The sequence below is a fragment of the Condylura cristata genome, unplaced genomic scaffold (genome assembly GCF_000260355.1).
Source record: "Condylura cristata isolate star-nosed mole 26May11 unplaced genomic scaffold, ConCri1.0 scaffold00022, whole genome shotgun sequence".
Lineage (NCBI taxonomy): Eukaryota > Metazoa > Chordata > Mammalia > Eulipotyphla > Talpidae > Condylura > Condylura cristata.
The window spans coordinates 6,582,742-6,593,909 of record NW_004567123.1 but is presented as its reverse complement, the minus strand read 5'-3'; the positions used below and the strand labels follow the sequence as shown (position 1 = coordinate 6,593,909).

The 11,168-nt window shown below is 42.7% G+C and overlaps 1 protein-coding gene across 1 annotated transcript in view; it reads left to right on the top strand.

The window, feature by feature from the left end:
- Positions 1-5,988, top strand: part of PCSK2 (proprotein convertase subtilisin/kexin type 2) — a 225,640-nt gene extending 219,652 nt beyond the window's left edge. Inside the window, exon 11 of the mRNA XM_004686939.2 lies at positions 5,150-5,988. Coding sequence (XP_004686996.1) covers positions 5,150-5,636 — 487 coding nt within the window. The 3' untranslated portion in view covers positions 5,637-5,988. The remainder of the gene's footprint in view (positions 1-5,149) is intronic.
- Positions 5,989-11,168: the final 5,180 nt, after the last annotated feature.

Sequence of the window (11,168 nt, the reverse complement as noted above, 5' to 3'; positions counted from 1 at the left end):
CTTATCTATTACTTAATGGGTTTTGTTTTTCTGCCTGAGTCATCCTGGGAGGCAGAAGAGGAAATTCCTTGCTAATCAAATCTCTGAATAGGAGACATAGGTGGATTTCTTTATCTAAAGACTACATAGTAGAATCCTGAAAAACTAGCCAGAAGACTTTTGTGGATTCCTTTAAGGTGTAGCAGGTGGAAAACTTGATTAGTGTAAAAACAGGCAACCTGGATGAATTTTCACATCTAAAGGCCAGACAATAAGAAGTTTGAGTAATTCTTTAAAAAGCTGAATAGAAGGTTAGGTGAGATAATAGAATGAAAGATTTGGGTTATCCTCCATCTGGCAGTGAGAGAGACTTTGCAAAAACAGCCCTTTTGCTTTTAATCAGTCAGTTGACTTCAGGGGAATATTTTCACCCTGGTGCAGTGCTTGCTTGTCAGGGCAGGCAGGCCTTGTGCGACTGAGGCAAATGAATGCATGCTTTTTCATCCAGTATCACCTGGCACAAGAAGATGTCTAACTGGTGGCGATAGGACAAGAAAACCATCCAGGGAAATTTGAGAAGGAGGCCCAGTCTTGCCAGAAGGCTCTGTGTCCCCACAGTGCCCTCTACTCCTCATCATTCTCAAACCTGAACTTGTACTCAGGTGCAGGGGAGTGAAGTATAGGGCAGATATGTTTAGTGAAAATTCAGTGGCTAGATAGGGAAGTCCAGAGGGCAATGCCCAGGTTGGTTGTGCTGCCAAGGAGCCCTAATCACCATGAATCCAGCTTCCAGGGGCTAGGGTGAGGGGCCATCAGCATGGCAACCGCCACGTTCTATGACAGGCAGGACTGCATGGAAACAGCCTCAAGTGGGGTAAGCAGGGACTTGGGTTTATGGGTTTCCTCAGCAGTAATCTTTCCGGAGAAGCAGTCAATTTGAAAAGCAATTTTCTGAAGAGACTTTATCAGGAGAGTCAATGAAGGGTGCTCGACTAAAATAAAAGGGAAAAATCCAGCTGGCGTGACAGCATGCCCAGCAGGCCACAAGCAGTTTGCACAGCCAGCCTGGTCTGTCCTGGCTCTGCAGAGCCAGCAGCAGTGAAGTGTTCCCTGGAGTGAACTGTCCAGTGCAGGCTGCCCCCCATCTCATCCTGTACCCTAGAGAGAACTATTGAGTGGGGTCCTTTAAGACTGACTTTAAAGAAAATTTGGAGCTAAGTGTTAAAGCCCAGTAGGATTGCCAGAGCATCATGGTGGGCAGAAAAGAGCTCAGCCGTGGAGCAGTTGTGGGACCTGCACCTGTCACTTCCAGGCTCCGTTGACTTCTGGTGTGACATCATGCCCACCTGACACGGCTGTTAGAGGGGAAAGAGGAAACACCCCAGCAATCCATCCACTCTGTGTTCTGAAGGGATTGCCACATAGCCAGCATTTCAGGCACCCAAGAAGGCTGACTCTTCTTTTTACTATCAGTAAAAGTCTGACTATAGCTTCAGAACCAGTTTTGTTTTTTTTTTTTTTACCGTACAGCTGAGGATTCAGAGCACAAACAGCATTCCATGGGACCCCTGGGAAACAGCTCCTATTTCTTGGCACAAGGCCAGTGACCACTCACTTGTAACAATGTGTAAGAAAACATGTTAGGTCATCCTCAAATCCTCAAATTTGTCTTTTCTAGGACTTGGACAACAGGCTTGTGTATGTACTCTCTACAGCTTCAGAGAGGGGTTCAAGCACTTGATGAATGCCACATTTTCTGAAGTAGATAAATGTCACTCATTAGGGTCTTTAAAGATCTCTGCCAGACCCTCCTTTGTTCCTATGAATAGCCATCCCCTATTTTAAATTTTTTATAAACTGACTTTTCCTGAGCATGGTCCCCTTTTCTTTGAAGTAAGAAAGGATTTTATTTCTTTTTCTTCATATAAAAGCAATATATGGTCTCAGTAAGAAAATACAAGTGAGCAAAAAGAGAACTGGATAAGAAACACCTGGAAAATAGTGTCTTAGCCCTCACACCTGTCAAGAGGCTTCCATGTAAGAGGAAATGGCATTTTCCCTTCTCTACCAAACTTGCATCTGGAATTCATATCAGGCTTTTAATACATTCCAAGTGGCTTCATGTGCTGAAGAGGACCAGGCTGGACACCCCGTCTCTCAAGGCCTGGTCCCCACACAGACAGTGGGCACTTACCTTCTGCACAGTAAGGGAATTTTATGAGCAAGCCAGAGCCCCTGAAGTCCTTGGAGTGACATTCAGCCCCTGCACACACCTCAGCCCCAGAGCTTCCAGGACAGTTCATAAATCCTAAAACAAAGTTGTGCGTTAGGCCCTATCCCACCCTGTTCCACTTGCACAGCCAAATTCCCATGGTTTTTAGCTTCCTCCATCTCTCCTTCTCTCAGTCTCCAGACCCTTAGGCCAGTAGGGGGCAGTAGAGGACCTGTGTTTTCACTTCCCCTTGTCAGTCACGTTGTGTCACTTCTCCCTTGGCTTTTGCCAGTTGGCTGGCTGATTTGCCACGGGCTCTGGGAGAAGCAGGTCGGACAACTGTGTGCGCTTCAAATTCCAGGTGCCTCTGCCATGCCTGAAGATCAGGGCAACCCTCTTCACCCCAGGTTAGTCACTCCAAGAACTTTAAAGGAAGCAAAAGAAGTGGGAATGAGTGAACCCCAATCATGAAACGAGAGCCTTGTCTGAACAGCCAACAAGGACGGAGCAGTGAACAGAAGGATCTGGTGACTGCTTCCACAGGGCTCCTGTTAGGGACGGTAGCACCTGTCTTCAGTGGCTTACCTGGAAGCAGAGCCTGAGAAAGGGTTCACATGCATGTGCTTTAATGAGAGAACCTTTCCAGGAAGAACCTTGGAAAGTGAGGTACTCCAGGTAGGCAACAAGGTGATGTGAGGTCAGATGCATCTGTAACCTGACCCACCAGGAGCTTTGAAGCAGCCGGACCACCTGGGGGAGGGGGGTCCCCACCTTGAAAAAAATGGTGATGGCCTTAGGCATCCTACTATAAGCCAGGCATCAGCCACATTTACTGGATGTGTGACACCCCCTCCTGGGCTGGGAGCTCCACTGCTAAAGGGTGATTTTTTCCCATCTATTTACATTATTGTTCCTTTTATAACAATGTTTACTTCTCCCCTCCCCCTCCAGTCATCACCATAGCCCCCACATTCCTCCCTCCTTCTGATCCCTCTCTGTCCCCCTCCCCTGTAGGATCTCTCTAGTTTATAATTCTCTGTTTGTTTATTGTGTTGTGTTTTGTATTGTAATAGCAATACATTTTTCCCTGTGTCTTATTTGGTTCTCTTAAATTCCTCCCATAGGTGAAACCATTCGATATTTTTCTTTTGCCTTCTGACTTATTTCACTGAGCATGATCCCTTCCAGCTCCATCCATGTTGCTGCAAATAGCATGAGTTTATCTTTTTTGATTGCTGAGTAGTAGTCCATTGTGTATAGTTTTGCACATTTGGGTTGTTTCCAAGATTTACCTACTGTAAGTAGTGCTGCGATAAACATAGGGGTGTTGCTTCCTTTTGAATTAATGATTTTGTGTCCTTTGGGTAGATCCCTAGGAGTGGAATTGCCGAGTGGTGTGGTAGCTCTATACCTGAGAACCATTAGCTGCCGCCATCTTAGCCAGGCTGGGCCTGAGGCTGTCCCACATTTCACTCAATGCTCATTTCTCTCCTATTACAGAAGAGCATCTCAGCCCTACAAAAACTTTTTTCTTGTAAGAGGGACATTTCTGTTAATTTACAGAAACGCCTGTGGGTCTCGTTTCCAGACAAAGTGGTCCCCCATCTCTGATTTTCAGCCAAGCAAAGAGCTATTTTCAGTTGGCTTCCTGCCCCTGGCCCTGGTAACATGAACTTTCTGTCAGTTTCCACAAAACTGACCTGTGAAAGCAGTCTCTGTGTGAACTCTAATCCACAAGTGTCCTTCATGAAAACTGGGGCCCAAACATAAATTGTCTTAATATTCACTTCATATTTTCATCCCTTCTGAAAGTAGAGACTGTTATACTTGACAGATGCTAAACAGTGCTTTAGAAAATCTAGCAGGGATGTTACTAGGGTGATCATCTCTGGGTGTGGGCTTGTGGACTTTCCTCCTGAGTTTTTCAAAGTGGCCTGGCCTGTAAAATAGGAAGGGAGCTCAAACTCATTTATAAAAATAATTAAAATCAATTAAAAATTCAATTTCTCCTGTTTGGAGTTTCTTCCAACTGCCAAAAATGGAGCTTCCATATGACCCAGCAATCCCACTCCCACTTGTTGGTATTTACCCAAAAGAAACAAAAACATTGATTCAAAAAGACACCTGCACCCCCATGTTTATTGCTGCTTTATTTATAATAGGAAAGATGGGGAATCAACCCAAATGCCCAAAAGTAAAGGGCTGGATTGAAAAGATATGTTACATATACACAGTGGAATACTACTCAGCAATCAAAAAGATAAATTCGTGCCTTTTGCAGCAACATGCGTGGAGCTGGAAGGGATCATGCTTAGTGAAATAAGCCAGAAAGAAAAAGAAAAATACTGGATGGTTTCACTCATAGCAGGAGCATAAAGGACCAAGGGAAAAAATAATAATAATGAGCAGCTATATACCAGAGACATTTTAGGGGGCGTGGGGAGTGCATGGGACTATGGTGATGGTATACCTATGATTTGGTGATGGGAAGCCCACGGGGATTACAACTGAAGTTGGAAAAAGACAAAAAATTATGTAAAAATAAACTATTATATCAAAAAATTCAGTTTCTTACTCAACTCATCCTATGTCAAGTGTTCCACAGCCATCTCTCAGGTGTCCACTGCCTTGGATATGGGCCATGTCCATCATTGCAAAAATGTAACTAGTCACTTGTAACTATATGAAGTATATGAGTGTAAGTGTAAGGTTTTTATTTTCACAGCAACTCTTCAAGGTAGAAAGTTATATCCCATTAGACAGGTCAGAAAAGTTAGCTCAGAATGTCCCCTTCATGTTGACTGTAACTTTCTCAGGGTCACACAGCTGGGATGGGCACCAGGCTGACCTGATTGTCCCAAAACCCCTGTGTTTGCTGTTGTCCCTTGAAATTGCCTTCAAGGCCCCTCCTGTGGTGTGCCCCTCCCTTATCATATCTCCTCATCACTGTGCCCTCAGGAAAATACCATCCACCGGCAAGTTGGTGCTGACCCTCACAACCGACGCCTGTGAGGGGCAGGAAAATTTTGTCCGCTACCTGGAGCACGTCCAAGCCGTCATCACAGTCAACGCAAGCAGAAGAGGGGACCTGAACATCAACATGACTTCCCCTATGGGCACAAAGTCCATTTTGCTGAGCCGGCGTCCGAGGGATGACGACTCCAAGGTGGGCTTCGACAAGTGGCCTTTCATGACCACCCACACCTGGGGGGAAGATGCTCGAGGAACCTGGACCCTGGAGCTGGGGTTTGTCGGCAGTGCACCCCAGAAGGGGGTGCTCAAGGAGTGGACACTGATGCTGCATGGCACTCAGAGCGCCCCCTACATTGACCAAGTCGTCAGGGATTACCAGTCCAAGCTGGCCATGTCCAAGAAGGAGGAGCTGGAGGAAGAGCTGGATGAAGCTGTGGAGAGAAGCCTGAAGAGCATCCTGCGCAAGAACTAGCGCAGCGCATCGGCCTCCCGCCTCCCTCCCTCCCCATCTCTGCCTCTCTCCTCGCTCCACATTTCTGTCAGCACCTAGCAATTACTGTCATCCCCACACAAGCGATTCCAACTTCTTGATCTGAAGCTTCGCTCTCTGTCAATGATTATTTTCGTTACAATGGAAGCAACCTTTTTTATTCTATGCCCCAAATACAGTGTTCCCAACAACACCGATGTCCTAATTGTCACTCTAAGTTCTTTGTTTGTGTCATTCAAATAGGTGATATCCTGCAAATAAAACCGGGACAGCTTTCCCCTCAATTTTTTCATATCTGAGAAGAGAAGAGAATGAAAAAAGCCACACACAGTGATGCCGAGAACGTTTGTTTATTCATGGTCTCAATGGAGGACCTGTTACCTAAAAAGATAACCTGACATTCTGACAGAGGGTGAGTTGTGAATCTCTTAGGGTGCAGGAGCTGCTGTAGTCCCTTGGGGAAAGATGTTTCGAACATAGCGAGATGTTCAGTGACAGATTAAGGTGACATGTTTTGATAGATGTCATCTGCAGAGACCCTGCTCGTTGGATAGGGAAGAGTCAAAAAACCTAAGCCCTACAAATCTTCCTGCCAAGAGCCTAACTTGCCCCCCTCAGCCAGTGTGACACACAGAAAGAAAGACTAAGTAGCTGGCTGTGACCCTGAGTTTTGGTAAATCTGTTTGAGAAGCCCAAATTACCCTCAACTTGTATAGAAGTCACTCCAGCCCCAATTTTCTGGGGTTTCTGACATGGCTACCCAAAAGGAAAAATGACAAGGTATGTGTGTCAGTTTATCTGTAAAGTTCAGTGGTTTTTAAGCCGGAGATGCTTTTCCTCAGTCACCTTGAGGTTTTTTTAATCTGATGTAAGAGAACAGATGAATATTTTTTTCACTGCTTTCCACACCGATGCACAAGCTCTAGTTCCAAAACATACATTTTAAGGGATACATCTTACTCGCTTGTGTGGTGATTCCTGTGATGGGCCTCCGTTTTGGAAGAGGTGTGAGAAGGGGAAGGGGGCATGCCTGAGGATGTGAACAGCCATTTTCCCATGAGCCTCCACTGGTATGGAGCCCCTTCCTCTGAAAGGGGAAAATGCCACCTCATACCCTCTGTAATTTGAGATCTGAAGGAAGCAAGAGAAGGGAGGGCAAACAGTCACCATCTCAGCAATTAAGTTACCCTTGAGGGTTTTAAATACTTAGCCCCCTAAGGCCACATACTTGTTTCCCCTTCAAGCCCAAGACACTACCTGGTTTCTTCAAATAGTAATGCTTCCTCCCCCACCATCACTGGTTCCCCACCCCGCCCCATACTAAGACCCACCAACTCCAAGAAAGATGTTTGATTTGATTCCCAAGAACTCACCAGCCACTGGCTTCCTTCCTCTCTGCCCGGGGAGGCAGTAGCTAAGGCTGGAGCTCCTACCCTTCAAGTCAGCAGCACAAGGACTTTGGGTTCCATTCCCTGAAGGAAGCAACTTGTGAGAGAAGTCTGGAAACCCCATTTTTTTCTCTTCCTCCTTCCCCATGTTAGCATGAATTTCTGTCTTCTTTAACACCGTCTGAACTTCCCTATGTAATGCTTTAAAATGTAATAACATTTATGACTTTTAAAAGAAATTTATTACTTGTTGCAAAGGTCTTTTTAAACCAGTTTAGATTTAAAGAAAAAAATAAATGAAAATCATCAAAAATTCATTTCACATTAACCATCTGAAAATAAACCAAAGGACATTATGTGTGCATATGTGTATAGATGCACACAGGAATATATACATATGTAGGCTACATACATGTGTGTATATATGTGTATAAATATATACACTTGTATAAATGTATAAACACACATATACCTAAAAATGTGTGTATGTGTATTTACTGAAGAAACAGACACCATATTCATCTCTAAAAGAGTATTTAGAGAATAGCAAGATAATTCTGGCTAAAGAGAAAGGCCGGTGAAAATTCAGGTGAAAATGTTCAGCAATTCCCATTACATTACCTCTGTAATTTTGCAGCTCTATGTATAAACATTAAATGTCTTATATGGCAGCAGAAATATAAAATAGTTGTCCATATTTTCACAGTTGTGATATAATTTATGAAATTAGAGAGTACCTTATCAGCTTCTTACTAGAAATGGCAAGTTTTGATATGAGTATACAGTATATAAAAATATATATAGTGCTATATAAAAATATTTGGTCTCAATTTCATTTTTTGCACCAGTATTAACACTAAAATATGTCTAGTTAGTGAGGTTTTTATTATATCCCTGATCCTAATGCAAGAGATACTTATAGTTGTTTATTTAAAAAATAAGTAAATAATGATTAATCAAGTTAATATTGTTACTCCCTCTGACAAAATTTTTTAAGTAAATTTAAAAAGACATGTTGTAAATTAGGAGACTCAACAATAAAACATTACCTTCCAGAAATTATGTGGGATGTGATATGTATTACAAAAAACATTTCCATCCATTCTAGGAGCAGAAAATAAAAACTTGCCAAAGAAATATCTAAAAGTTTGCTTTCATAAATATGCATGAAAGATGTATAATTAGCAAATAAATCACACACAAATTAAGACCAAAAACACCATTCTTCAAACTCAAAATACATCCCATAAGTGGGCTGTAAAGTAAATGTAAAGAATCAATACCAGCATTTTTTAACAGAACAGAATGGGTAGGATAGGACAGGATAGTATAGAAATGGATAGGGTGAATAGAATAGAATAGAATAGAATAGAATAGAATAGAATAGAATAGAATAGAATAGAATAGATCATTCACATCATTAAGTATTGTTTCCTAAAATATTTGTTCCAAGGGTGTGTTTATTATGTGTCTATGTCTTTCTGTCTGAGTGTGTATTTTTTTAATATATTGGCTCACAGAGTAAAATGCATTTCTGATTGTAAGTCTTGGTCAAAGGTCTTAGAAATTCTAAAATGCATTAATCAAGTTGAACTACATTATATTATAGAAACAAGCAGCCCCAAATTTCAGTGCTTTAACACAACAAAGTTTTATTTACCATTCACACAAATTCCATTAGGGTTCAGGTGACTTTCCATGCAATGTCTGGGGGATTCAGGCTGCTTAAATCTTCAATCTTCTTGTTTGTGATCATAATACTACTACAATCACCACTCAAAAGAGAAATCATGGAAGAGTCTCTTCCATTCCTCTTTGTTAGGCCTACTGAAGACACACGTCACCTGACATATTGTGTGTTGGCCAGTACCAGTCAGTGACCCTGCCTATGAATGCAAAGCAACTGGGGAATGTAGAGCAATCCATGGGGTACTTGGGGAGCAGTGGGCCTCCCTGGTGGCACAGGGGTGGAAGTGTCAGTGCGATCGAGTTCAATCCCCGGCCAGGGAGCTGACCCACGTGCGCAGCAGACCTCTCCGGTCTCACCTCTTGCTCCCCTCAGCAGTGTTTTTCAGCAGATCCACCTGTTCTGTTCCCTACTTTGTCTCTGGTGAACCCTTTGACCACCTCCCCAACACCTCTGGCCTATGCCCCAGTTCTTGTATGCATAAATAAATAAAATAAATCTTCAACGAAAAAAAAGAGGGTAAGTCCATTCCGGACCCTGGGTCTTTGTGACTGCAGTGCCTGCTGCCTGATGCTTTTCGCTGTCCTTTGCCCACCCTGTCCCATAGCTCACCTCACATGTCGCTCCCTGCACTGGGACTCCATCTGACCACCCAAAAACAAAGTAGACCCTCAGACATTTTTTTGGTTTCCTTCAAGTGTTTTCCCTAATTTCCTGATTGGCTTGCTTGTGTATTCCTCTCTTCCTCTGCCAGAATGCCTTCTGTGATGGCAGGGCCGCATCTCATTTTCTATGCTGTGTCCGCTGTACCCAGAACTATGCTTGGCACAGAACTCCTCTTAATTCATTTTTGTCTATCGATTTTATAATATAAAAATGACCTTCCTTTCCAAAAAGATAGCCCCTACTTTTTTATACTAACCAAATACAAAGTGTAAAAACAAAGATTTAATGAGAAAAAGAGAAGGTTTACAGTGACAGTTATGTTGTGTATAATATAAAAACCAACCCAAATTTCTAATACATCTGGGCTCAGTTAATGGTGTCCATCATTCTCTATTAAGCTTTTAAATTATAAATATTTCAAAACTGTGTAAGGGAGTGGGATCTCTGTTCATCTTTTTAAAAGGACAATAGCCTATTTCTTTCTTGAGGTCAAAACCTCAAATGAATTCAGAGCAAGACTTTTAAAAGCTCTCAGTAGGAAAGATGGCTCCTCTGAGTAGTCTTTCTATTATTCATAACCAAAAAAAAATAATAATAACAGGCTTTAATTTATGACTCTGTCAGCTTTGTCCAATAATGTGTAGATGTTTGCCAGATGCTTTTGTTTGGCAAACGTAATAATCCATTTAAGCACTTTTACTCAATGCCTTTTGGAACATCTACATGAGGAAGGAGTCATTTCTTAATTGGTATAAGTAAAAAATAATTTTGGACTGCTAGTAGAAAAATGGATGACTAAAGACAACATGAAATTTTTACAAAGATTCTTACTTGAATTTCTATTTCCTAGGATGTTATAAGTACCTATGTGCACATCACAAGAATGCATGCACATGTGGACATTACAGTGTACTATATCATAGCCATTGAGATTACTAATAAATCAGGAAAATCTTCTATTAGCATAGTCCACTGCCTAACACATAGTATATGTCCCATAAAGACTTAATTGGACTAGTCAGTAAACCCTAAGACAGGAACTGTTGTTTGTTGAAACCAACCTAGGATTGCAAGCTTGGAGTAAAAAAAAACGTAAATAACTCAGACAAAAGTACACTGAGGATATTTGCTATTCAGAAAAGAACAGTGGCCTGCCTCTGCCCTATGACCCCTATATTTCCCTGTTTTTCCAGGCCTGACATACAAATATCAGGACCTGTACTTCTTTGCCTGAGAGCTAACTTGGCCCTGAAGGTAAAGGCCTGGGAGCGCCCTCTCCACTGGCTGACTCAGGTTGCCCTTACCCTTAGCAGGGTAACTCTGTAGTGATGGTCTACTCTCCACCACCACCTCAGGAGCATTAAATGCCAGTGGTCCAACTTGTTACTGTGATTAGCCCTCTTAACTCTTGCTTTGCGCCCTCTCCGTCAGCGCCGTCCCTCACCAGCATTTACTGGGATCACATCCCCATGAAACTATATTGACTCTCGACTTCTGTAGGTTTTTAACTACCCAGGGCCATTTATGGTCCCAATTTTTTTCAAATTGGTAAATAATTTTTTTGCCCACATGTCTTCCCAAGGCATCTGGGGATAAAGAAACCATGGATATATGGGGCTAGCCATTAAGGCTAGAGCATCTGTAGATTTTGGTACCCACAAGGGCCCTCAAAACAACCCCTATGGATACCGAGGGATGACTATAGTTCAATGGGAATCAAAATTTATATGCAGATTTTGAGCTTCCTGGAACTGGGCCCCTCTAATCCCCCCC